Consider the following 27,946-nt stretch of genomic DNA (forward strand, 5'->3'; position numbering starts at 1 on the left):
CCTAGTGAAAGATTTGATAATGACGTATGGGTTCAATAAGACAAAATGTGTCACTGAAAATCAATCTATATAAGTAGCAAAAATACTTTACTTACATTTTTTTTATCCATTCCTTTTGTGTCTTTTTGCTGTCAGACATTTAAGGGGTGTATTTACTAAGATGTTGCGCCATGTTTTCATCTTAAAAGTGATGCAAATCGACGTAACATCTTTTTTTTCCAATTTAATTCACTTGAAAGTAGCACAAAAAAGCAGCTATCACTGCTTTGAGTTACTGAACAGCAAGAGGGAGTTCCATGAGTGGTACATGGCCCTTCTCGTTCAACCACCCAAGACTCTTTTGACACAAAACCCCATCTACTAAAAAGAAGTAGACATAGGTTTGCCTAAAACAATAACTCCCCTTTGAAATAGACACTTTCAAAGAGAAATGCTTTTATTATTACTTTCTTTTCCGACATTACATGTATACTCTACTGTGGAGGACACATACAAAATTGGACAAGGTTTAAAGGTAGGCATTTTTTATTGGAAAGTCATACTTTCAGTGCAAAATCTTTGCTAGGCTCACACAGATAGCTCTGCACTGTGGCACAAAGGTGTGCGCATGGTTCTCGCAGCCTGATTGTCCGGTGGTGCTATGGACAAAGGAGGAGGGTGCCAAATTCTATCGATATGGTGCTCTACTGCTCTCTTTCTTTCTCAAGCAACAAAGTGCAAAATCTTTGGCTCACTCCACCACCCCAGTTCAGACATGGCCATATGCAAATCAGTCTGACCCTGTGCCTCATGGGAACAGTCCATCATCCCCTTTGGTATCGCTTTGTTCGCCCTAAGTTGGCAGGTATGTCCAGACGAGGGTCCCTTGCTCACTTTGCGGCTGGATTCAAGATAGTCTGGCTGATGAGGGTTATGAACCCGAAACCGGTACCAGGATGCTTGTTTCCGGTCCAGGGAAGACATGGCTTGGCAGTTCAGGATGGACTGTTCCCATAAGGCACAGGGTCAGACTGATTTGCAATGGCAATGTCTGAACAGGGGTGGTGGAGGGAGCTAAAGAATGATGATGGATTAAACCCAGATCAGTTGACTGGGGGTAAGTGTTTGATTTGCTCAAACGCTCCGTCCATCATCCCCTTTGGTATCTTTATAAATGTGGTATTTTCAGATTTGCAACTTAAAATCCAACTTCACCATCAGCTGTGATTTTAAATTGTGAGTCCCGAGACACCCACCTTGAAAAAACGATCTCTTTACATTTGGGACTTACACTTAAAATATGTCATAAGGCAATCCCAATGTTATCCTACGAGAGAGATAGGCCTTGCAGTACTGAAAAACAAAATTGGAAGTTTCCTTCTACCAAGACATATACAACTTAAGAGTACATGTACTGTTTTTTAAATACATTGTAACCTGCCCTGTGGGTCAAATAGGGCCTACCTTATAGGAAATGGAAGGTTTAGACCTGGCAGAGGTTTATCTTGTCAGGTAGAAAATGCAATGGCAGGCCTGAGCCATGGTTAGAGGGCTACTTAAATGGGTGACACAAGAGCACTGCAGGCCCGAAAGTAGCATTTAATTTACAGGCCCGCAGCACATGTAATGCACTTTACAAGGGACTTATAAGGAAATTAAATATGCCATTTGGGGTTAAGCCAATATTACCAAGTGTAGGGGCAAGAGCACAAGTGCATTATCACTGGTCAGCAGTGGTAAAGTGCACATAGTCCTAAAGCCAGCAAAGACAAGGTCAGATAAAGGAGGGAGGCTGGCACAATATTGATTAAAGATTACCCTAAGACTGTCAGGTCTAACAGCCCTCATCTAATATACCACTTTCTCAAAAGTCCCAAAAATAGATGTCAATATTTTGGCGTTAATGATGGAGCAGTAATGAACATGAGCAGATGAGAGTCTAATACCAATATGTGTGTATTGGTAGGCATTTATGATTTAACTTAATCTTGAGAAAGTTGCAAATATATCCACCAAGGTCTTACGCCAATACGTTAAATTAAGGATCGCCCTATTGATTGTGTATAACCCAATTTGTACACTGTTAGACTTGTTTGGTTCAGACTGCAGTGTTTTAACCAGCACTTTCGTTATCACACCAGCATAATGGAAATGTTCCACAACATGGCTGCAACCATGGTTTCCAGATGTTGTTTGACCCAGATAACTGTAAGGGCACTGTAGTTATTGTCCTTTGATGCTCTTCTACTGCTCTACTCATGGTTTTTATGACTGCTTCAAACTGTGTATCTGTGTCAGGTGAAAGAGGGGTTTCTTCTTTGGGATCTCTTGAGAGGTCAAATAGCAGGGGCGGTGTATGATGGCGTACAAGTTCTCCAGCACACTGGCACATTCTCCTCCCGTAGCAGGCTCTGGCACCTTCTGGATGTAATACAGGAGTTACATAATGAGCCTTCCATATAGAGCCAGCTGGTAGACAAGAAACACAAATGCATTATGCTATTGAGACATAGCAATGAGGCAACCACTTGATGTGTTACATTAATGCATCAACTACATTTTTGTCCAGGTGAATATTCATAAAATAAGCAAGATCAGCTGACTGTGTCCCCTAAAGTATCATATGTACAACTTGTTGTGTAGGAACTCAAATGGTTAGAAAGATTTATCAATTTCTGCACCAAAAGCAACAGAACTCCCAATTAAAGTATGGGCACACTGCCCCAGTCTACACCCGAAGCACCTTTGAAAAGTTACAACTAGCACAGACAGAGACAGTGTACCCAGTTAACATGAATGCACTGCCCCCAGGGCAGCCACAAACATGCATCTTACCCGGGAGCAGAACATTCAATGAAATACGGAGTGACTTCTTAGAGTACAGGCGGTAGGTGCCTGCTCCTTAAAGAGGGCACAGAGCTCTCCATGCAAGCGGGTGCAGCGAGTGACTTTGCATCCCCAGGCACTATGCACGCAACAGAGGTGACTGTCTCACTCTATGTCATCACAGACATTAATTCCAGTGCTGGTCTTTAAACCCAAAGATCATTGAGACCTGCTTTGTTAGTTTAATTAGTTAAATAGGAAAGGTAAGGCTCTCATGAGGGGGGTTATAAGGTCTGACTGAAGAATACCTGCACCTCTTCTTGCTATCTGCAAATACCAATGGGGAGCTCCTTCAACACACTGTCTGTTGTAGCAGAGTTTAGAGCTATGTGAGCCGCAGCCTAGAAGGTTTTTATGCAGTTGTGAGCCTAGCTTCTAGTTCGCTTTGTGCAATGAAAATGGTGCTGCACCTAATACAATTAGAGACTAAACATTCATGCGTTTCATGCCTTTACATATTTTGGATATATCTGAAAAGACAGCACATATTTCCATCTATTCTTTAATTAAGTGTATTAACCTGCCTTGCTTCTCCAACAAAATGTACTAACCAGCCTCTTTAATGTGTTCTTGTGCCTCACTTCTTTATACTCTTTCATACATTTTACACAATGTTGTACAGCAACCAAAGCTTCTGTTCTGTGCTGTGTGCAAGGGAGGGAGAGGAACAACGCCATTGTCCAGATTTTCAAAACATTGCTGCGCTGCATTGAATGACAGGGAGAGAACAGGAAAGTGCCACATCCATTAAGATATAGCATTGTACAGATAGGGCCCCCCAGAACATTGCTCGAGCTGCGTCGCGCTTGCGACGCAACTCCAGCAATGCGCCACTTTTACGGCACAGATGCGTCACGCATCTGTGCCGTTTTTGCCCCATGGTGCGCCGCATTATAAATGCGGCGCATTCATGGTGGCGCAGCTGTGGCGCATAATAATTGGCGCATCCCTGCTGATATGCAGGGATGCGCCAGTTAACATAAATCTGCCCCTATGTTTGGACTAATTTAAAACCTGTTCCCATGTTAGATGCATGCCGTACAGAGCAGAACACATGCAAAGTGGGAAATGTTAAGAAAAATAAAAGCATTTCTCATTCTTAACGCCTGCTTTCAAGTGGCTTTATTTTTTGGTGCAAACCACTGTCTATTGTATTAGATGGGGTTTTGTGTGAGAAACTATGGATGGATGCCCGGGAACTCGCATGTACCATTCATGGACTACCCCGTTGACCGAGAGTAATGTAAAGCAGTGCCTTGCGCTGCTTTGTGTTACGTTCAGGCAACGTTCGAGCCTAAACAGTGGTGTAACGAAAGTTTAAGTGGCCCCCTGCAATGTACACAGAGGGGCCCCCACTCCGGATTGTGTCCGGAGCGCTCAGTTGAGTACTGTGCTGAGAGGGCCCCCTGCAGCTGGGGGTCCCCCGCACCCTGGGGGATGCGGGGGCCTGTGCTACGGCCCTGAGCACAAAACAAGTTTTATGCTGGAAAGTAAATAAAAAATCATTTTGCGCAGATTTGCATCACTCAGGGCAAAACATTTGTAAATCTGCCCCCAAATCTGCTAAGATACGGTGCTGTATTTCTCTTCCTTGCACTGGCACACTTGTTGCTGCCTTGCACCATGCACTCACCCTTGCGCTAGACTGATAGGCTGTATGAGTGTTGTGTAGCAAAAGTTTTGTACTGGAAGGGTATCCTTCTGGTACACAATACTATGTTTAGACATAGTTTAGACTTTTCCTATCTTGTACTTGTGCTTTCCATTACAACTGACATGCAAAGTTGGAAAAGTTTGAAGAAAAGAAGGGGCATATTTACAAGGGCCGGCAATAAATATCGCAAAGTGCGCTTAGCACTTGCATATTTATTGCCGCTTATCTCTGGAATTTATCGCCCGGTTAGCGCGTTATCAACAATGCGCATAACAGAGGCGATAAAAATTCAAGAGATAGTGTGGATATCGCAGTTTTCCATGGTGGAAAACTGCGATATCCTAGATGATAGCGCCTGTGGTCTTAGCCACAGAATCCACCCCCATGTTAAGTATGCCTTAGTCAGAAATTTAACAGACGTTTAATTCCTGCGTTAAGGCATACTTAACGCGATTTAAATAATCGCTACCCTTCCTTGTTAATATTGCGAAGCTGCCTTCGCAATATTTTCCCTGGTTGGTTTCACAGCCACGCCTACTTTGCATCTCATTAGCGATGCAAAGTTAGGCGTGCTGGAAATGGGCGATTAGTCAGCAAAACACGCAATAGCGTGTCTTTGCTGATAAGGCAATAAAATTATCTCCGCTATTCGGCCGTAAACGGCCGCAAATGCGGCGAAAATTTTATAGCGCCGCCTTGTTACTATGCCCGAAATCTTTTCTTGAACATTTCACCTGCTTCAAGGAGGCATCAATGATTAGTGCAAAGCTCTGTCTACCATATTTAAGAGATAGGGTGTTGAATTAAAAACCATTGGTGACTGCATGAGAGCGCCCATGTGCCAACCATGAGACACCCCCGTGACACAAAGTAGTGCAAAGCGGTTCTTTGCTTTACTATAGGTCTACATTCCAATGTAAATCAGGAAAGTAAATCCCAATTCAATCTTTTGCACCACGGGCAGACTGGGAACAGAAACCAGCCCTGGCAATTCTGTTCGACTGGCCCCTGGGGAGGGGGGATGCTACTGAGAAGCGCCAGTTTGGGTGCTAGTGTCAAGCGCCACTGACGTTTTTGTTACGGGGTTGATATTGCAGCACTGGCCCACCGGGAAAACGCCTGGTGCCCGCTACGGCCAGTTCGGCCCTTCTCTGCACACAATTGCATTACTTTTTGCGATACCTAACTGGTGCAAAGGCTTGCTAAATCTGGCCTAGTAGGCATTAACCACTTTTTGCAGAATTTAGATTGTGTAATAAGAACAAATAACCACATGTACATCACAGACACAACTCAAAGCTACAGAATTAGTACTCTAAGTCATTTGAATCAATGAAAATTGTGTGTGAGTCTATTATTAATTGTACTCACTTTCTGCTTGGTACCAGCGCACTGCATGCAGAGACATCCCACAGTAGTGAAACATGAACGTGTGCTCCGAGTGTTTCACCTGTCCCTGGAGTAGGGGCATCAAGTTCCGGCCATCAATTATTCTGATACAATGGAGAGAACAGAGTTCCTTAAAGCAGGAAGCATTATAATTTTATTTCCATAAAAAAACAAAAATCAATAGTTTGTAGGTTTTTGTAATGCATTTAACAGGCACTGGAAAATGTAATACAGCATGTAGTTATACAAAGACATGATGATGGGAAAAGAAAAGACGCACAAGACCCTAGAGACAGCCAGTTTCCCTGTGTTTTGCAACTCAGGGACTCCCTAATTAGGCCTGACTGTAAATTCTGATAGGCCCAGTTATAGTGAGGATTATATTGGGGCCAGTTGTAATGAGTGCCTAAGGGGCAATCACGAGAGGTTTAGTAATAAGATGTTGTACTACTGCACCTATTTTACCTGCACCTTTGCTAGGAGATTCTGAGTTTCTACATGTGGAATAAGGAATTACATGAGGAAATTGGTGTTATCGCACCGTGTTCTGAATGTTTTTCCCAAGTACCAGGCTATTTCCTGGCATATTCCCACCTGCTTCTTCTAGGTGACATGTGCCTGTAAATACAAGGACACTTGTAATCCTTTTTTCAGACAAAAACATGAGTTTTTGGCTACTGGATTACCAGCCGACTCAAAATAGACTTCTTACCTTTCCGCCTCATCCTGGCTATTTAAACACACACACACTTCCATGCCATACATATGTGTGGGGCCATTGACAATAACGAAGTTTGTATTTACTATCCTAACTCCATTGGACCTTTGACACAGGGGTAAGTTATTCAGGGGAAGAAATCATACAACTGCGCTTTTAGGTCCAGGTTTAACAAGGAGTTGCATTGTCCTTGGATCACGCAAGATGACGTAATGCGGCGCAATTCCTTAATTCAAATTTACAAAGCCACGCAATGGGCAATGTCTGCGCCCTTGCATGGTTTTGTAAAGAAATGTAACACAGTGCCTTGTTTGGTAAGCATTCCAAGGGTGGAGCATGAGCGTTCCCATGCATTCACCCATGGAGTTGACAGAACCTGGGATTGTGTCCCTGGGTGTGCCTCCCAGAGGATGGCATGACAAGGAGAACAATCTTTATTTCTGCATCACACGTAGAAAGTGGAAAATGACACTTTGTATTGATTTTGTGCAGGAAGGTGTCCCTTCCTGCACACAAACAATCCTGCCTGAAACAAAAGCAGCCTTTGCATCACAGTGCAAGGGTCCCTGTCTTGGCTCTAGTCAGCACTAGGAGGGAAACCAAGTGTGCCAATCCTAGAAGATATGGTGCATTTCTGCTCTCTCCATTTCACGCAGTGCAGCAACTTTGCTTGCTGCCCTGAGTTGCTAAGTATTGTTAAATGTGCCATATAGGTTTTTTGATGCAGTCACTTGAAAGTACCAATACACATCCATGGGGACTGGTCACCACAGCATGATGGTCCTCACAGAACTGGTGTTTGTCTGGTTTCATTAGAGTTTTCCAACAGTGTGATGGCGTGTGTGGGTTACAAACACACGCATATGCGCGCATGCACACACACACACACACACACATGCATACCCACATACACATACTTTCACTCTCTAATTTGGCAAAGCAACATCTGGAGAGTTGCTACCCCTCTAGGTCTGTAACCAGTTATTGACAAACCATGAGTTTAGCAATTTGAACCTTTTTGAGTCTTTCGAGGAGCACGATGTAGGTCAGGAGCATGTACCTATTAAAAAGCACAAATGAAATTGGGGATCCTTAAGGAACTTGGGGGCATATTAACAACGAGGCGATACACAATTATCGCCGCTTTTGCGGCCGTTTTCGGCCGAAAAGCGGCGATAATTTTATCGCATTATTTACAAGGGCACGCTATCGCGTGTTTCCTTGAATCAGCTCCTGTTTAGTTCACGCCTCACTTTGCATCTCTAATGAGATGCAAAGTAGGCGTTCCCTGCAAAAACTAACTGAAAATTATCTTTAACTGCCCTACTCCGTATTTACAATACGGCCCAGGACACCCTTAGCGATGTAAAATACAGCGTTAACCACTGTTATCGCCGGTATTTTACGTCTGCTAATTTTCATGACTACCCTATCTAGGGAATGGGAGGTGGATTCAGTGGCTGAATCCACATCTCCCTATCATCAAGGTTTCTTCTATCGCTGTGGGAATATCGCTGGTTTACCAGCGATATTCCCGCATAACGCCACTTTTGATGTAAAATTTATCGCCCTGGAGTAACGCGTTGTTAATAACGCGTTATCCAGGCGATAAATTACAGCGATAGGCAGCGATAAATATAAAAGCGCTAAGCGCGCTTTGCGATATTTATCGCCGTCTGTTGCTGATATGCCCCTGAGTAGGTGACAGCTATGGGGCTGTAGAAGAACCAGTGAAGTGAATCATATATTGTAGTTTGCATAAACGGTTTCTGAAATGTAAGAAGAAGGCAGCTGTCTTCCCTTTCCTTGGTGAAATCCTTCTCTCCCTGAGCCTAAAGTTTCCATTGGAGGCCAATGTGAACTCATTATCCTGGATCACTGGGCCAGCTTTTGCCATCAGAAAATGGCAGTTAGGGTTGTAAACTGTTCTTAAATGTGCATGTATCACTTGGGCTCTAGGGCATCTTGGTAAACTTGAGTTTTAGTAACAAAAATAGTGTTTTCCTAGAGATAGGTCCTTGGTGACGGCAGGCACCATAATTTCACCATAGTTTTTATATTCATCTAAGAAAGTCCTTCAGCCAATCGGGTACTAGTTCCTTCACTCAGTCCTATGCTGTCAAAGCTGATAACAGAGTGTGGGAATGAGAATTCAACACCTTTCCTTGTTCAGTTGTTGCTGTATTCTTGCAGTTGACAACATTTTGTAAGGGTGGTAATTCTTTCCAAGCCACAGGCTGACCTGTTCCAACTGTTCTGAATGTGTAGGCTAAGTACAAATGATCTCTCCTGTTCCATGGACAGTTTGGAAATCAGACCCAGACACAAAACAATCCGGCTACCATTGCCCTGACAGGGAGGGAGCGATGAGTAAATATTACAGGGCAAAGGAAGGAGGGTACAGAGACATATATTGTCTAATTATGGCAAATCACCTTCTTGGGTACAGGCGGCTCAATATATTTATTTAGAATTCATGGTAACTGTATAACACTCTGAGGACAAATCTGTCTTTTCCATGATCTGTTTCTTCTTAAAGGGCACAAACTGACTGCATCACAAACGGCTGCAAGATTACTGGACCTGCAGGCACCATGACAACTCGGAAAGGGTTCCCGATTGCTATCCATGAGGGTTTATTTATTGAGACCCATTCTGATTGGTTTAGAAAAGCCAATCAGAATTGCAGATTCAGTAATTCTGATTGGATCCCCTCAACTAACCAAAACAGGTCTCTCTCTTTAGACTGTTATGACAGGTTGTTGGAAGTCAATTCAGAATACCAATTGGCTGCCTGTACCCAACTTGAATGTTATGTGTGGGCATTCAAACATAAGCAGTTTTTCAAGACCACCTGCAAAGTGTATTTTGCTGTTTTTCTAAGCCATGATCAACTCCACAGGAAAATAAGAAAATAAAAAATAACAGTTTCTGCCATTACCACATTTTGGAAGAAATTACTGTAACATCAGCTGCCACCAACCAATAATAATGGTGTGGTAACAGTAGCCACACATGCTAAAAGGACTTTCACTTTGGGTGGAGCACATCTCGAGAAGAATTGAATACTCTGCTAGTGAACAACTCACTTGACAAAATCATACAGCATCTGTTCTTGTACTCAAAATACGAGTCAATTGAGAAAGACATGTGCCAAGTATGACAGAAAATGATGAAATCACAACAAGTAGGGTAAATGTGCAAATGTGCCCTGGAGATCTTTGACCTTACACAGGCTGAAGGCTCAAATAACTTTCACCCCACCCCTAAGAAAGCCAGAGTGATGGAAGATCATATCCCATGGTTTAAGGCCGGATTGAGCACTACACTTGACAAAATAGTCAGGCCTTCACTACTACTCAGCTACAGACTGGTCGAGAGAGCTTTAGGAGGCGTGCAAGAACCCCATGATCATCTCTTCAGCACTGAACATGCTGAAAACGTCCCTTCTAATCTCCATAGTGCTTAGGTTGGCTACAGGGAAGGGTGGGCTCTGAAATTTAACAGGACAGTCCTTATGGAAGATAAGCCTATTCATGTATACAATAGTTGGACAGTAGCACAGATCAGGGTAGACATCAAATTTCACATGTGGAAACGAAAATCGGACAGGCTGCTGGTTTTTGGGTTTGCTTCATCAGAACACCCCCCATACAACATAGCAACACTCCTCTAAATGGGACTGTGGTTCCTGTAGTGAGCAGAGTGTCTCCTGGGTCAAGCAGTTATTCTTCATCAATAAATGGACTTTTCACAGAAATTACTACGATAGAAGGGTATAAATGATCCCATGACCAGAGATTGTGCTCATCACAGGAATTTTCTTGAATGGCTGGGGACCCGCACACTGCTGCATGGATCCTATGGGATGTGTTGATTGGACAGAAACCCCCCTGCTCCACAATGTTCTGCCTGCCTCGAAACTCACTTAGCCTGAAAACTGGATAGCACCAGCTTAAACACCCTGCTTGCCATGCCAGCGAAGGGCATATTCAGCCAGCACCTGGCTGCTGCTACAAGAGACTGTAAGATGTTTTCTTTTTCCCATCTGGGTAATGCTGAGGGCAAAGAGAAGCTTCACCTGTCTGCTTGTGCGGGACAATACCATCCATCTGTAGAAGGATGCCACCCCATCTATACTGAGAGAGGACACACTTGTATGGAGTGCCCTTACTTCATAGACTCTCTGAACTGTTACATAAGAATGTTGTTTTCTTACCACCTCCTGAATTGGCTCCCTACCACCTTCATTTGCCCTGCCAATCGACTTACAATTGAAAAACAAGCATTCGCAATGCAATAGGTCTCGCATTTGTGAGATTTTGAGAGCTACTGACATTCTAAATGACATGCCTTTAATTTATGTGTTTTGAAAACTATAAGCGGTGCATAAACATGCACTTTCTACTTGTAGTCCTTGTTTACTTAATAGCACCAAGAGATGTTGTTTTGTGAGTGTTTGTTAACGCTGTACAAAAAGCCATTTAAAAATCATGATGATAATAATAATGATTATTATTATTGATATTAAGGAGGCTCTTCCTTCTCTGAGAGTGAAGGAAGCTTGCCTGCTGCTGTCTGTGCCATATCCTTGTGTGTGAGAGAAACCAATAGTGCTGCTGCCTATGCTGTACTATTCTATATGTGAGGGAAGCTTGCACTGCTGCTATCTGTGCTGTAACTGTTCTCCTTGCAAGGGATGCTTGCATTGAAATTGGCTGTGCTGTAACTGTTCTGTCTGCGAGAGAAGCTTGCACTGCTGATGCCTGTGCTGTACTTGTTCATTAGGTTAAGGAAGCTTGCATTGATGGTGTGTGTGTGTGTGTGTGTGTGTGTGTGTGAAACCAGTAATGCTGCTGTCTGTGCTGTACCTGTCCTCTATGAGAGAGAAGCTTGCACTGCTTGTGCTGTACCTGTTCTCTATGAGAGGGAAGCGTGCACTGTTGCTGCCTGTGCTTTAACTGTTGTTTATGCAAGGGTGCTTGCACTGACATTGTCAATGCTGTACCTGTTCTTTAGGTTAAGGAAGATTGCACTGCTCCTGCCTTTGCTACATCTTTGTGTGTGTGTGTGAGAAACCAGTAGTGCTGCTGTCTGTGCTGTACCTATTCTCTATGAAAGGGAAGTGTGCACTGCTACTGCCTGTGCTGTACCTGCTCTCTATGGGAGGGACACTTGAACCAATGCTGTGTTATCTTATCTGTGTGTGTGTAAGAGAGAGAGACCAGTAGTGTTTCTTCCTGTGCTATATTATTCTAAATGAGAGGGAAGCTTGCACTGTTGCCTGTGCTATACCTGACCTTTAGGTTAAGTAAACAATCTCTGCCATTGCTGTACCTGTTGTTTAGGTTAAGGATGCTTCACTGATGCTGCCTGTGCTATATCTGTGCATGTATTTGTGTGAGACAGAAACAAGTAGGGCTGCTGTCTGTGCTTCACTATTCTCTATGTGAGGAAAGCTTGCACTGCTGCTGCCTGTGCCATACCGGTTCTTTAGGTTAAGGAAGCTTGCACTGATGCTGCCTGTGCTGTACCTGTTCTCTACACAAGAGTAGCTTGTAGTGTTGATGCCTGCCTTGTACCTGTACTCTATGTGAGGGTAGCTTACACTGCTGTTGCCTGTGCTGTAGCAGTTCCCCATGCAAGGGAAGCTTGAACTGATGCTGTCTATGCTGTATATATTCTCTCTGTGAGAGAGGCTTGCACTGCTGCTGACTGTAGTGTACATGTTCTCTATGGGAGGAAGCTTGGACTGATGCTGCCTGTGCTGTACCTGTTCTATGTGTGAGAGAAGCTTGAGCTGATTCTATCTGTGCTGTACTATTTTCTAAATGATGGACGCTTGCACTGCTGCTGTCTGTGCTGTACCTGTTCTACATGCAAGCGATGTTTGCACTGACATAGTCTGTGCTGTACCTATTTGCTATGAAAGAGAGGCTTGTACTAATGCTGCCTGTGCTGTACCTTTTCTCTATGTGAGGTAGACATGGATTGATCCTGCCTGTACTGTGCCTGCTCTCTATGTGAGAAAAGATTGTAGTTCTGCTGCCTCTGCCGGTCCTGTTCTCTATCGGAGGGAATCTTGCAGTGCTGCTGGGTGTACTGTACCCGCTCTCTACAGGAGGGAAGCTTGCAATTCTGCTGAGTGTGCTGTCCTTTCTGTATCAAAGAGAAGTATGTAGTTCTCTGTGTGAGGGAAGCTTGTAGTGCTGCTGTCTGTACTGTATGAGCTATCTATCGATGGGATGCTTGCACTGATGCTGCTGACTATATTGTACCTGCTCTCTACAGGAGGGAAACTTGCAATACTACTGCTGGCAGTGCTCTCCTTTCTGTATTGCAAGAGAAGCTTGTAGTTCTCTGTGTGAGAGGAGCTTGCACTTCTTCTGACTTTATTTGTTCTCTACGGGAGGGATGCTTTCACTGATACTGCATGTACTGCATCCGTTCTCTATGTGAGAGAAGTGTCCACTGCTGCTGACTGTTCTGTACCAGTTCTCTATGTGAATGAAGCTTGCAGTGCTGCCAACTGGACTGTACCTGCTCTCTACGGGAGGGAAGCTTGCAATGTTGCTAACTGTACTGTACCTGCAATACAGGGATGCTTGGACTGGTGCTGCTTGTGCTACACCTGTTCTTTTTGGGAGGGAAGCCTGCACTGCTGCTGACTATAGTGTACTTGTTCTGTCTCCGTGGGAAGCTTGCGGTGCTGCTGCCTGTGCTGTATTTATAATGTGGTGATGGAAGCTTGCACTGCCTACTCTCTGCCTCTTTGTAGCCACCTCGAAGCATTGTTCTTGTTCTTTCTGCTTCTGCCAGGTCTAAAGTACAGTGTTCTTTGCCATCAGTTCACAACATGTACTGTACTCAGAATGAAGACCTCATATTCTCCTGCCCAGTAAAAAAGAGGCTGTTTCCTCTTCTCCATCATCTAGCACCGGTCCCTTGTCTTTCCCGTCCCTCACCCTACTCGGGCCCCCAACACTTCAAGCTCTTTCCCCAAGCTCCCCAAGAAGTGAGGTGTCAAAGCTCATGGCCTCATTACTGACAACTTCAAAGTACTCAACAAGGAACCAGGAAACACGCAAGAGATACCAACCCAGTTAATAAGACAAAATTGAAAACGCCCACATTTTGCTAAATATTGTTTTCTGTGTCTTTCAAGCACATTTGATGGAATTGATGTCTGGAACAACATATTCGGGGGCTGCCCCACTCTCAAGTGCCTGACAGATCCTTCACACTTTAACAGAGAGAGGGCTTTTCATATGTACCCTGATTCAAAAGAGTGGGGGTGCTCTGGCTCATGACCGGGGTCTCTTTTCATCTCACTACCAGCTCACGTTTAACAGACATCCCTCCATCATTTGCTAGGAGGTGTGTCCCATGTGCAGAATATTCTATGGGGGCATGGGGGCTAGGCTCCAAGTGAACAAAGATACAGAACAAGTTATCAACCACCACTAAATAAAACATTGCTTTCCTGTATGTAGCAGTAAGGATGAAGATACCCGTGTTTCTAATATCTTAAGATTGATAAAATGTTCTCAACCATTTCAAATGTGATTTTGTGTGAACATCTGGATTACCTCTTCAGCTGGGGCATAGGTGGGTGTTACCTTTTGCAGGTCGCTGTTTACCTGCAAGAACGGTTTGTTTTACCGCTGCAGTGGGTATGCAGATCAGCTGCTTTACCTCAAGTAGGGAGGTGGAAAAAGCTGCTTTCCTTCACAGAGCAAGGGCGGGCAATGGCAGTGAGAGTTGATAAGCATGAGACAGCATGACCCAGCCCACCACTTCACTATCTCAACCTGTCTACTACAAAGACTTAAGCGGGGCGGGTCGGGTAGGAGCTAGACACAGACAGGTCCCAGAGGCATCATGGCAGTTGTCTTTAGCAAAAAGAACAATCGATAGACAGAGTGCAGAACAATGTCATACTTTCACCCCAGTACAGAGATCTGGGCCTAAATCCATTTTTTTTGCTCATCCCCCCTCATCCCCCCTCAACCCCTAAGTTCTGTGTTATCAGTGGAACTTCCCTGCTTTGACTGTTATATCCATAGTAGCTGGGTTTATAGAAAAATCCTAATGGGACAATATTGATATGTTCTGCAGAGATCAAACTGCTTTCAGCCCTGTTTAGGATCACATCAATTAATTGTGGGGTTTTAAAGTTTAATATGACACAATCATCAGCCAAATCCTTAATCCCTCTACCTATCCACCTCACCCTTCTTGCCATTTTAAACTCTTGAAAGAGTCTATCAGTTAGCCCTATCCTGTTCCCTAGCCAGGATAACGATTTGTTTCTCAGGCTCTCGCAGGTTTCAGTCATCCCCTGTTGCAATCTGGGGACATTGGCTAGTACTACTGTATACGGGGTTGACGCTGGGGGTGGGTCTATGTGTGTGATCGGGTTCTCACATAACGTGTCGGCCATAGATCTCCTTTCTTTCATCTCTGTAGACCCCTCCTCTTGGTTAGTTATAATCCTACTCTGGACAGTTGGCTTATGATGAGTCCTAGTAACACTTTCACAGACTGGCGGATGTTCACTCAAGGTAGGAATATTTGACTGAGTGAAGGGGTTAGTGTTTATTCTACTGGTGTTCTTGGCCTCATTAGATTCAGGTGCAAACTCACATTTGTTATAACATTTCGACAGTACTTTTTCCATTGCCCCGACCCTTCCAATTAAGTTATTTAGAGATTCCCTTAGAAAGCCAACTAGGGCATCAAATTTATTTTTCAATTCTAATACTTGATTCTGCATTTGGGCATCATAACTGACTATCACCTTCTCCCCCCCATTTTGTTTATTCACGTCAGAAACCTTACCATTTTGTTATGCAATTTTTTGTGTTATACACCGATTTGCCATACTCTTTGTACCGGTTTCCTTACTCGGTTTAGGTGCAATATCGGGATTTCTGGGGCGCTTTGAAGGTGGTTGAGGATCACTCTCGGGGTCACTATCAATGGTATGATCAGAAACATTCACTACGCAACCATTGTTTTTATCTATCCCGTTGTGCTTATCCACCAATGGGTCAATTGACCCTTTGTCATTAACCGGTAGAGCAAGACCCTCATCAATACCATTTTTATCTGGTTTCATTGCCTCTTCTACCGTTAAGATTTGTTTTTCCATCGCGCCCATGGCACCTGTCAAATAATTCAGCAATGACAAACAGGGCCCTCCCCCCTCTTTGCTCTGTTTCTTCTTATGTGCAGTAGTAGATGTTTTCCTCTTCCCCATGATGACTCGGATTCGTGATCCCTTTAAAGTATCTGTAAACCAATATACTTCAGTGTAGACCCCTTACTTACAGATTACTAGAGTCAAACACAATGTCTCACAGACAGCACTGAGCGATGTCTCTAAAATGTCCGTGTATCTATTAATGAATCCTAAGCCAATGGTATAGTCCTTCCAGTACATCAAGTTCTAATAATGCCTTTACACTTTCACAGATATAAATAGGGACACAGTACCTTCGAGCAGGCAGGTTACAGTGCAAAACCAAGAGTCGTGGCCCAGCCCAGCCTCCTCCGGTCGATGACGGGCAAGGACGGGCTCGCCCTTGGCCCAGGCTCCGCCCGGGCGTGTCCCGCGCGTGTCCCGCGATGACCGGTGGCGCTTTTTCAGCGCGAGAGCAATGCTGGCTCCTCCCTCCTGAGAGCGAGGTACTCTGGGGCTTGAAGTCCCCACTGCAGGCAAACAGGCTGTGGCAGAAGGCGCGTCCCGCGCCGCGATTACCGGTGGTGCTTTTTCAGCGCGAGGGCAATGCTGGCTCCTCCCTCCTGGGAGCGAGGTACTCTGGGGCTTGAAGTCCCCACTGCAGACAAACAGGCTGTGGCAGGAGGCGCGTCCCGCGTCGCAATGACCAGTGGCGCTTTTTCAGCGCGAGGGCAATGCTGACTCCTCCCTCCTGGGAGCAAGGTACTCTGTTGCTTGAAGTCCCCACTGCAGGCAAACAGGCTGTGGCAGAAGGCGCGTCCCGTGCCGCGATGACCGGTGCCGCTTTTTCAGTGCGAGGGCAATGCTGGCTCCTCCCTCCTGGGAGCGAGGTACTCTGGGGCTTGAAGTCCCCACTGCAGGCAAACAGGCTGTGGCAGAAGGCGCGTCCCCTGGCAGAAGGCGCGTCCAATTTTATTAATTTCTTTATCAAATGCTATAACATTTCGTTTTGAGGGCTTCAGGGCTGGGTGGAGTGCAGGGGTGGTGGGGGTATTAGGGATCACGATGGGTCTTGTTTAATGGAGGGGAGGCCTTTTTAGGGTTCAGTGATGGGTGGAGCTTGGATGTGGTAAGAGGTTTTAAGCCGTTAGAAATGGGAGGGAATTAGGCATAAAAAGAGAGTTTTAGGGATCAGGAATGGGTGGAGTTTAGAGGTAGTGAGGGGTTTTACGGTTCAGGGATGGGTGGCGTATAGGAGTAGAAAGGGCTTTTAGGGTTTAGGGATGGGTGCAACCATTGTATTTTCACTTTAAAAAATAAGCATGTAAAATCCAATTTTGATCAAAAAAACATTCCATGAATTGGTTTCTATGAAATAGTGAATGAAATTAATTTTGAAAATTTTTATTGAACCAGTTTAGGTCAAATGGCTTCTTAGTATTGGTAATCCATGAAATCGTTTTCCTATGAAATCACATACAACCCAGGAGATCATCTCAACAATTCTGCTGAATACATAGGTTGAAAGACAATACATTTTCAAGCATATACTGCAGATAGATACCTGTCTGTTGGAAGTATTCCACCACCTACATGAATTACAGTTGGGTAAATATCCATCAGACTTGTTGGCACATCTATAACTATGTTCGCAGGTAGAACACCAGGCCATCGAAATATGCCCGGTACACGAATCCCACCTTCCCAGCCAGCCATTCCTTTTCCACCTGAAGAAGAAACAAAGCAAGTGAGGACACTTTATCCTAGGAATGCTTTACAATCTATAATATTCAATTTTAAAATATAATAAGAGTAACATATACTAAAGGACTGTGAGTTACTTTTCAAATGGCTTGTCATAATTTTGTATAATAATTTAATGACATAGGATCAGATGTGCCAGTAAATCAGACTTTGCAGCTTTACCAGCTGAAACAGTCTAAGCATTAGATGGGAACATCATTTTACTGGACATTTTCAGGATTCAGGAGATGTGGTGTCATTTATATCGCTCTGACATTTATTGGTCAGCAGGAAATAGAAACACTGGTAGATATCCAAAATTCTCTTGTGTTTTATTCTTAAAATTTGCAGGTATCTCAATAGTCCTGCAGATGCATTGTGTCCATTTTCAACTACAGTTTTATGGCCTATGTCTCACAACTTCTTCAGGTTGGCGCAGCGGTGATGCAGTCTATTAGCATCATTACTTGTGGGACCTTTTAACATAGCCAGTATTTTACTTTTTACTATCTTAAATTTATTGACATGCTGCTCTTTTGCACAGACCCACCAGGTCAAACTTACATTATGTCCTCCTCCTGCTTGCTCTCTGGTCCACCACAGGTTTTTTTCTCCCAATTGAGTGGAGAGAGCGAGCTTGTCAACAGAAGTCTCTACTACTTCTGGTTGCTGTGGAACCTGCAGGGTTGCAGGGTAGTCGTCCCGGAGTCTACACTATTTAAGATGGATGACTCTGCGGACATGCATCAGTGATGCAGTCTGTTAGCATCATTACCTGTTGGACCATTTAACTTTGCCGGTATTTGACTTTTCACTATTTTACATTTATTGACATAGCTGCTCTTTTGCACAGACCCACCTGGTCAAACTTATCTTACTTCCTCCTCCTGCTAGCTCTCCGGTCCATCGAAGGTTTTTTCTCCCGATTGAGTGGCGAGAGCGAGCGTGTCAGTGGAAGTCTCTACTACTTCCGGTTGCTTCGGAACCTGCAGGGTTGATGGGCTAGTCGTCCCCCAGTCTCCACTATTAAAGGAGGATGACTCAGTGGACGTGCAGCGGACGTGTGCAGCGGGCGCGCCAAAGGCAACCCCGTCTGCGCCCGTCCGCGCCCAGCTGTCATCAGGAGCCAGGACCTCTGCCTCTTGGGTTCCAGCCACCCCTCTCAGACTTGTTTACTCAGCAATAAATCTCAAACAGGTCAGACAGCTTGCCACTACTTGTCATGCCTCGGACTCATGTCACACGACCATTCCCTTTATGAATCTAGAGGGACCGTTTACTTGCAAATTTTGGTACTACCAGCGCTTCAATGAGAGTCAGATGCCACAGGAGCAGCGGGCCAGTCATAATAGCCCTGACAAGTTGGAGTCGGTAGCTGCCACTCCCCAGCCCATAGTCAGTCCAGTAACCCCTAGCTGTACTCCTACTTTGAGTGGTTTTTTAGCAAATGTCAGATGCCTGCCCAAGCACGCCACTGAATTATGGAATTTAGTGAATTCCGATTCTCCTAAGCTAGGCTTCCTCACGGAGATCTGGCTTAAACTTTCCTCGACACCAGCCATTACCTTAGACCTTCCTGAAAATTACTGTATTTTCATATTGGATAGGGAGAGTAAAGTGGGTGAAGGTAATGCCATTGTATAAAAGAAGCATTGAAAGATTCCATCATTGACTCCGCCACAGATAATGACATAGAAATCTTTATTTTTAAGATTTAACGCATGCCCCTGAATTGCTGGAAGGGCACGCTCATCTATCAGCCTTCCGGCCTACTCTTAAATTAATGGAAAAAATTGACCCTCACACCATCTCCTCCAAACTATTTTTGGTGTTAGGGGACTTTAATATTCACAGTGAAGATAGTTGGAAAGTTGAGTCCCCTACCTTTCTTCCAGATATGGCCTCCCTAGGATTAGTAAAGATCAATGCAGGCCCTACTCATTTGGCCAGCCACACCCTGGACATTATCTTCACCAACTCACCCCGTATATTTCCAGAACCTCCTTGCCCAGTGATCTGGTCAGATCATTCTCTGATCAATTTTCAGATTAGAGGCACTCCACCTTGCTGCAGCCTTACTTATGTCCTTTGCAATCTTAGAAGACAATGGTATAAGACTACACAAGATTCTTTTGGGAAAGGTTTTACACCCCGACATATGAAGAACCTGTCGACATGGACACTAGGCTAAGGGTATTCCATGAGGCCTTAGAATCAGTCACAGAAACTTTGACACCGTTAAAACAACGACACATTAATCCCCCAAAAAATACATGCTGCCTGGTATATCTTCAAACTTCGAAGGGAAACATCTAATTGGAAAAAACATGGCGAAAAACACACACTGAGAAGGAGAAAGCAATGTATAAAACTGCTCTCGCACTCTACCATAGGATTATTAAAAAATCACGGAAAGTCTATATTATCTCTAGGCTAAATCAAGCTGTCAATTCTACCAAAGAACTCTACAAAGTTCTCAATTCTTTTACCAACCCCACAGCCTGTACCAATCAGATACCCCCTCTCAGGCATTATGTGATAATATTGCCAATTATTTTGAGGAAAAAAATGATATAATATATGATCAATTTACCTGTGACTCTAAATTTCTGGATATCTCTGTCCTACTGTCTACATCTCAGAGAGAGAAGGATGTTGCCTAGAGAATGTTCCTGCTCTCAGTAGAAGAGATGCTGAGAACAGCCAAATCTGGTTCACCCCTCAATATTTTACCAGCCAATCTGTTTGCCTCTCTAGCCATGCAACTAGGCCCCTCCATCTGCACCATATTAAATGCCTCTTTGAGTAAAAGGATACTTCCACTTGAAAGGAAAGTGGAACAAGAGTTTCCAATCAGAAAAAAGGCACATGTACCTACAACAGAGTTGGTAAACTACAGCCCTATCACACTCCTCCAACTCATGAGTAAACTTCTGGAAGGCCATATCAATACAAAGCTCATTGGGTACTTAGAATCCCAAGGCAACCTTGACCCCTCTCAGTCTGGTTTCAGACCTAATTACTCTACTGAAACCACCCTCATAGGTGGCATAGACTACATCAAACTTGCCCCAGATAACAATAAAGCAGAGCTGCTAGTGTTGCTGGACTTGTCCACAGCTTTTGATACAGCTACTCTATAGATTGAACGAGATTGGTATACAGAGACTGGCACTTAAATGGCTCGTGAGTTTTCTTTACCAGCATACCCAAATGTTAACTTGGGCTCTTTCCAGTCACGCACCATGAAGCTCACTAAGGGTGTACCACAGGGCTCCTGTCTCAGCCCTACTCTGTTCAATGTGTATGTCGCCCCTCTCACCAAGATCATCAGAGATCATGGGTTTACCCCTTACACCTATGCAGATGATACCCAACTCCCCTTATCTTTTAAAAACGACACAGTCTCGACCAAATCTCTCTTCGCTAGTGGAATGCAAGCTTACTCCGGATGGATGACGGAAAACTTTCTCCAGCTTAATGCTGCTAAAACTGAAAATGTGTTATTCAGCAGCGCTCAAACTCTGCGCTCCCCCGATTGGTGGCCCGCAATGTTGGGCTCAGCCCCTACCCCTAGAATTGTGGCTAAAAACCTGGGTGTCCGACTGGACCACTTGCTAACTATGAGGGACCAAGTCATGGCCACCTCAGTTACTTGTTTCCACACATTGAGTTTTCTACGTAGAGTGTACCGTCTACTTTCCCTCTCTGTCTGCAGAACCTTGATTCAAGCCTTGGTAATCAGCCGCCTCGATTACTGCAACGCCCTTCTTGTGTCCGCTAATGAATCGCTGCTGAATAGACTGTAGGTGGTTCAGAACACAGCAGCCCTTCTGGCTCTAAATATGCCCTCCAGAAACCCCTCCCGGACATTGTTGAGACGTCTTCTGTGGCTTCCCATATGTCAGGGATTCAAGTTTAAAATCCGCAGTCTAGTCCACAAAGCACGTCAAGGCAGAGACCCAAGCTACCTTACTTAAGCACTATTTGCCTGGCAGATCACTTTGATCAGGGGGAAAAACTCTGCTTGTTATCCCCCACTACAGAAAGCTCCAGATGGGGGGACAAAGCTTTTCACATATCTTGTTCCAAAGTACTGGAACTCATTACCCTTTCAACTACGTAAGGGCACTAATCTCCTCCACTTCAGGAAACTTCTAAAGACAGAACTTTTCAGTAACTGATTGCTCTGGCTCTGCATAATCGGCTCCTCTAGTGCTGAGATATCCCTCCGGGGGCGATTCAGGCGCTTTAGAAAATTCCTATCATACATCATTTGTTCCTGGAGAATGTTCCTGGAGAATGTTGGCAGAATGTGAGTTTTTTTTCAGATTTCTATATCTAGGTACTTGCAGACAAGGTTAGAGCAGATGAAAATAAGAGAATTACAGCCTCCTTGTTAAAGTAGGATGCCATTTTAATTATTTATTTTGCTTGTTTAAAAATTTTGAAAAGATCTGGCCAACTGACTGAGGAAAATGTTTAAAATCTGTGGCAACTAACAAAAAGTGTTTACCATAAAAAACTAGAGAGACAAGCACATTTTTGCGAGCCATGTATTCATATCTGGAGAAAACATGGTTGAGTAAAATATACTTAACTGCTGCAGGGGAAGAAGTATGGAAAGTAGAATTTTGCATACAGTCACGGTAATCTGAGTTGCGCGTACCTATTGCATTCAGCTCTAGTTTCTACTGTACTGTATTTTGATATTTGTACTCTATAATTCTGCTTGATGTTTCATCTTATGATAGGGTACTTTTGTTCATATATATATTATCTACTGGCGGTCGCCAGTAGATAGTTATAGTTAGGACCGTGTTTCCATAGGAAAACAGCAACATTCTATTTGGAATAACTTTGGCGCCGGTTGACGAATCCTCGCGAAATTTTCAAAATATGTGGGGCGCTCCGCTCCGCTCCTACCCTGAAAGTCTCGGGGGGTATTCGTCAAGCGGGGGCTGAGGAAAAAGGGGGGTCCCAAAACTCGTTTTCCCCATGCAATTTTCCATAGGGACCTTTAGTCCAAGGTACAGCCCGAACGGCTGAACAGAATTACTTGAAATTTGGCAGAGAGGTAGTCCTCAGCTCAGGGAAGTGCCTTTTGCAGGTCTGGTGTCAATCTGTTCAGTAGTTCCTGAGAAAATCAAAAGTAAAATCATATATATATGTGGGCGGAGCCTAACCACATATCTCATCCTGAGATCTGATTGGCTGTCAGCACTTCATCCAAGAAGTGTTGGCAGCCATCTTGGCATCAATATACATGATAGCACCTCATTAAAAAGCATTGCAGTTAATAGAAGGTTTTAGGACTTTAGTTACATTATAAATCATTTGTTGATGGTACCATACTCATTTTAGGAATTGTGGTATGTTCTAAGGTGATTTCACCATGTGAAAAAGCCTTCTGCTGGGATATCATGATTGAGAGAAAAATATTTTCTCATGCTTTTCCCACAGAGGTTTGGAAGGTGATCTATAAGCTAAACTGAGAGCTTATTTTCTGTAAATTCACATTATCTTTCTCAGTCATGTGAGAATGAAGTCTGACATTCTCAGTAAAACATGTACGTCCAACAAGGGCAGAGACTGTCAGTTGATTCCTTTGTGTTCTACTGCAGCTTCCCAGAGTGTTCCAAAGAACAACCAGAGCGCTAACAGTCCTACTTATGATAAACGTATGGCACACCTGAAGCCATCTTGCTTGGATTAAAGTGGCAACTCTTAAAACATTTAATTTAAAAAGCAACAAAATGAGGGGGTTCATTTTTCCATAACAAGTATGATTAGTGCTGCAGAAAGAAAAACTAGGGCACATTTTGACTTCTGAAATCCTCTTTTATTTCATTAAAAAATTCTGACATGCAGACTGAAACATGCACTTTCAATACCAGCAGCAGTTTTCCCTGGTGAGCAGTAGCTTTACTACAGTGATCTAATGAGCAAAAAGAGTGCTAACATTCTGAATGTATGGCAAATGTGTGACACATCTGAATTCCTTCTTTATGGAATCAAAGTAAAAAACTGAAAGTATTTCCTACTGAGGAGACTGCAGAAAATGAGGAAATTAGGAAACTTCATAACAAATAAGTCTCCCAAGATGGCCACCAGAGACAAAAGAGCCCAAATGTAGCCCAAATATCACCCAGATGTAGCCCAAGTATAGCCCAATGACAGAATGTCCCAGAGTGTTCTTAAAAACAACTAGAGCGCTTACTGTCTTCATTATGACAAAAATATGGCACACCTGAAGCCATCTTGATTGGAATAGGCTGGTAACACTTAAAACATTTAATTTAAAAAGGAACACAATGAGGGGGTTCATTTTGCCATAGAAATTATGATTAATGCTGAAGAAAGAAAATGAGGGCACATTTTGAGTGACTTCTCAAATCCTCTTCTATTTCATTAAAAAATTCTGACATGCAGACAGAAACATGCACTTTTAATACCAGGAGCAGACTTCCATGGTGAACAGTAGTTTTACCAAAGTGATCTAATGAGCAACTAGAGTGCTAACTTTCAGAATTTATGGAAAATATGTGACATATCTGAATACCTTCATGATGGAATCAAAGTAAAAAACTGAAAGCATTTCCTACTGAGGAGACTGCAGTATATGAGGAAATTAGGAAACTTCATAACAAATAAATCTCCCAAGATGGCCACCGGAGACAAAAGAGCCCAAATGTAGCCCAAAATCACCCAGATGTAGCCCAAATATAGCCCAATGACAGAAGTGTGCAAAACACTTACTATTTTGTGTTTTTGAAGTGTTATATAGTGCAGACTTGTCAGGTATTGGAGTGCTTTACATGAGCATTGGTTACATCACACTAGAAGAAATTCATTTTGGTTGTAGACATGGGGAGACTAAGTGATTTGACCAGAATCACAGAATGTCGAGCTGAAGCAGAAACTCCAACCTGGTTCCCCAGTTGCAAAGTCTGCAGTTCTGGAAGTAACACCACATCCTCTTCCCTAAGTGCAACATTTAATCAAGTGGTCAACTGGATAAAAAAACATAAAGATAACAAATAATTTAAAAGTGCTTTGTCGCTATTTGAAAACTCAGAAAATATGTCCTTATTTTAGTCTTTTAGAGCACTAACCATAATTTTGATGCCAATAAGACCCTCTCATATATGTAATTTCTAAAGGAAATGCTCTAGGTATTACAGTTTTGATTACATCAAGATGACGTCAGGCGTTCCACACTTTTGTAATAAATATAGAATGTTAGCAATCTAGTTGTTCATTAGGATACTGTTGAGAGGCAGAGGCCAGGGGCACGTACTCTGAAAATTGAAGGCAGGTAGGAGGGTGCAAAGGCAACAATTTAACCACACTGAGCAGGCAGGAAGGGCCGTGGCAGCACAACAGACTATGGAGGGCAGTGGAAAGGGGGGCAGGGGCAACAAACCAACAATACAGGACTTGCAAGAGAGGCTGTGGCAATGTAATAGACCATTGTGGGCAGAAGGAAGAGGCAATGGTAGTACAACCATACATGCCAACAGACCCGATTCAGCCAGGAAACGTCCAATGTTTTTGAGCTCAAATGGGCTTTATTTGATCTGTCTCCTGTCTACAATCTCCTCTTTTTCAATGTAACTCAAAGGGGAAAATCAATACCCCAGTTTTTTTTCAAAATCTCCCTCTTACCAAGTTCAAAATGTTCGCAAGTATGGTACATTGGATCATGGAAGGAAATGGGGTAGGGACATGGACTTGGATAACAGAGGACAGGAGGGACATGGAGAGGTGCACCAAACTGACCCTGCAGGGCAGGCATCAGGGTTTGCAGCAGCACAATACACCACACAGGGCATGCGGGACCGGAGTGCAGCACAACAATTCATAGAAAGCAAGAGGGAGGGGACAGGACCATGCACATGGACAACAGAGAACAGAGGGGCAAGAGGCAATGGTAGCTAGTTGACCATAATGGACAGACAGGAGAGAAAGCTGCAGCATAACAGACCATAAAGGGCAGGAGGGATGGATAGGGGGCATTACAATGGAACAGACAAGCCAGGAGGGAGGGAGTAGGGGTCTGCACATGTAAACAGAGGGCTGGGGGCAAGGGGGCAGGGCAGGAGCAGCAAGATAGCCATGGAGGTCAGGCAGGATGGGCACTACAAGCAAGACACACCATGAAGAGCAACAGTGAGACTGTGATGGCATACACACAGACCATGGAGGGAAGGTGGGAGGGGGTCAGGGGCAGCTAACTGACCACACAGGGAAGGTGGGAGGGGCCATGGCAGCACGGAAGACCATGCATGGCAAGTGGGAGGGTTAGTGGCAGCACAATGGCTATGATGGGCAAGAAGGAGGGTGCAGGGGCAATATATATCTCATTCCTCTCCTTAATCTGATAGAATCATTCGGCATACCTGTCACCTCGTATGCCGATGATACACAACTCATTGTACCCCTGGACAAGCTATCTACCAAAGCTGAACTCAACCTGAAACTCTGCTTGACCGAAGTATTCTCCTGGATGACAAATAACCACTTGAAATGTAACTCAAGTAAAACGGAGATCCTCCCGATCGGCACCAATAATACTTTCTGTCCAGCACTTTGGTGGCCTGACGACTCTGCTGCTCCCCCCCAGACGGTGTCGTCAGCTAGGAATCTCGGTGTAATCTTTGACTCCGAACTTTCCTTTGATCAGCATGCCAGAATCGTCGCTGGCAAATGCTTTGGAACTATTAGATCCCTGAGGAAATTTTTCGCCCTTCTCCCCATCGATGCCAGAAAGACGGTGACAGTCGCACTCATAATCTCGCGACTGGATTACTGCAACGGCTTGCTCGCAGGAGCTAAGAAGAGCACCATCCTTAAACTGCAGAGCGTACTTCACACAGCCGCCCGTCTAGTCCTAGGTCTCCCCCGCAGGTCCTCTATTTCTGCAGCTCTCCGTTCGCTTCATTGGCTCCCCCTCCACAAAAGGATTCTTTTCAAAATCCTGATCTTGGCTTTTCGTGCATACAATAAAACAGGCCCCAAATACCTCACAAGACGCTTTCCCCACTATTTGCCCAGCCGTCACCTTCGTTCAAGCAATGACAATCTTATCATTCTTCCTAAATACAACCTGAAAACGAAAGGCGCAAAAACCCTTAGCTTCCTTGCTACCAAAGCTTGGAATAAACTACCCAATACCCTCAGACATCAAACCCAGGAAAAACCCTTCAGAAAACTCCTGAAAACATGGATTTTTAAACTCCCGGAAGAACACTCTAAGGCTTCCATCTAATTTCCTCCTATCTAAACCCCTCCTGGACCAGCTTTCTCTCACTCATTAGCGCCAAGATGCTCCCTTCGGAGCGAACGTCGCGCTCTATAAATACCCCACAAATATCAAATATCAAATATCACAAAGGACAATGGAGGATAGAAGGGAGGGTCAGGACCTGTGCACAGACAAGAAAGTTCAGGGGAAGGGGCCTCACAACAGACCGCACGGGGCAGGCAGGAGGAGCAGTTGCAGCACAACAGACCAGGGAGGGCAGAAGGGTGTGGCAGTACAATGGACCATGTAGGACAGGAGGAAGAGGATAGGGACATGGCATGTGGACAGGCAGGGTGGAGGTGGCAGGGACAGGTTACAGTCATCTGACAATGCTAGGCAGGTGGGAGGGGAGTGGCAGCTCAACAGAACACTCAGAGTAGATAGGAGTGGCAGGTCCATGGAACATGGTGGGCAAAAAGGATGGAGCAGGGGCATGCACAAAGACATCGGAGGGCAGGGGGAAGGAGAATAGGGGCAGCAAGCTAAGCACAGAGTTTAAGCAGGAGGTCAATGATGGGGCATAGAATTGGGCAATGGAGGGCAGGAGGAGGGGACTGGTACATCATACTAAATTGAGGGCAGTGGCAGCACATCAGACCATGCATGGCAGGAGGGAGGAGGCTAGTCCATGGATTCACACAACAGAGGATAGGGAGGAGGAGGATGGGGCAGCAAGCTAACTGTTCAGAGAAGGCGGGTATTAGGAACTTTATTGTTTTTAAAACGTGTGTCTGTGCGAACTACTTAAAATATGAACAAGTATGCAGCATAATCTCACTTTTATTCAAGAAGAAGAGGACGTTTGTGACTGTGACTCCGGGCTCACTTGGCAGAAACACCCCCTGACCCTCCACCCCGTATCGCAAAATGTAATGCCCGTGAAAAGGGTAGGTGAACACAGTGTTATATAGAACATAGTCCTGAGAGCACGATTGAAAATGAAAACTAGATATAGTGTATGGTATAAACTATGCACCAAAAAGTGTGATATAAGATGAACCGGGCGTGAAATATAATATGCAATACATTGTGCGCAATGACAGATTCATTGGAGAGCGCGATATAGCACAGGCACTAGCGCGTGCT

At 44.3% G+C, this 27,946-nt stretch overlaps 1 protein-coding gene across 9 annotated transcripts in view; it reads right to left on the minus strand.

Annotated features, from left to right (window-relative positions):
* Positions 1–507: 507 nt before the first annotated feature.
* The window catches only part of LOC146804998 (arylsulfatase D-like), a 480,817-nt gene continuing 453,378 nt past the window's right edge, over positions 508–27,946 (minus strand). For 6 of the 9 annotated variants that reach the window (XM_085622134.1, XM_085622141.1, XM_085622137.1 and 3 more), the window contains 3 exons: positions 17,375–17,537; positions 5,891–6,012; positions 508–2,448 (listed from right to left, as the gene is read on the minus strand). In XM_085622134.1, the coding sequence (XP_085478260.1) occupies positions 2,093–2,448; positions 5,891–6,012; positions 17,375–17,537 (641 nt within the window). In that variant the 3' untranslated portion in view covers positions 508–2,092. The remainder of the gene's footprint in view (positions 2,449–5,890; positions 6,013–17,374; positions 17,538–27,946) is intronic. The other 3 variants (XM_085622142.1, XM_085622140.1, XR_014967772.1) reach the window with 2 other exon arrangements.

The sequence above is a fragment of the Triturus cristatus genome, chromosome 8, assembly GCF_964204655.1.
Source record: "Triturus cristatus chromosome 8, aTriCri1.1, whole genome shotgun sequence".
In the NCBI taxonomy this organism is placed as follows: domain Eukaryota; kingdom Metazoa; phylum Chordata; class Amphibia; order Caudata; family Salamandridae; genus Triturus; species Triturus cristatus.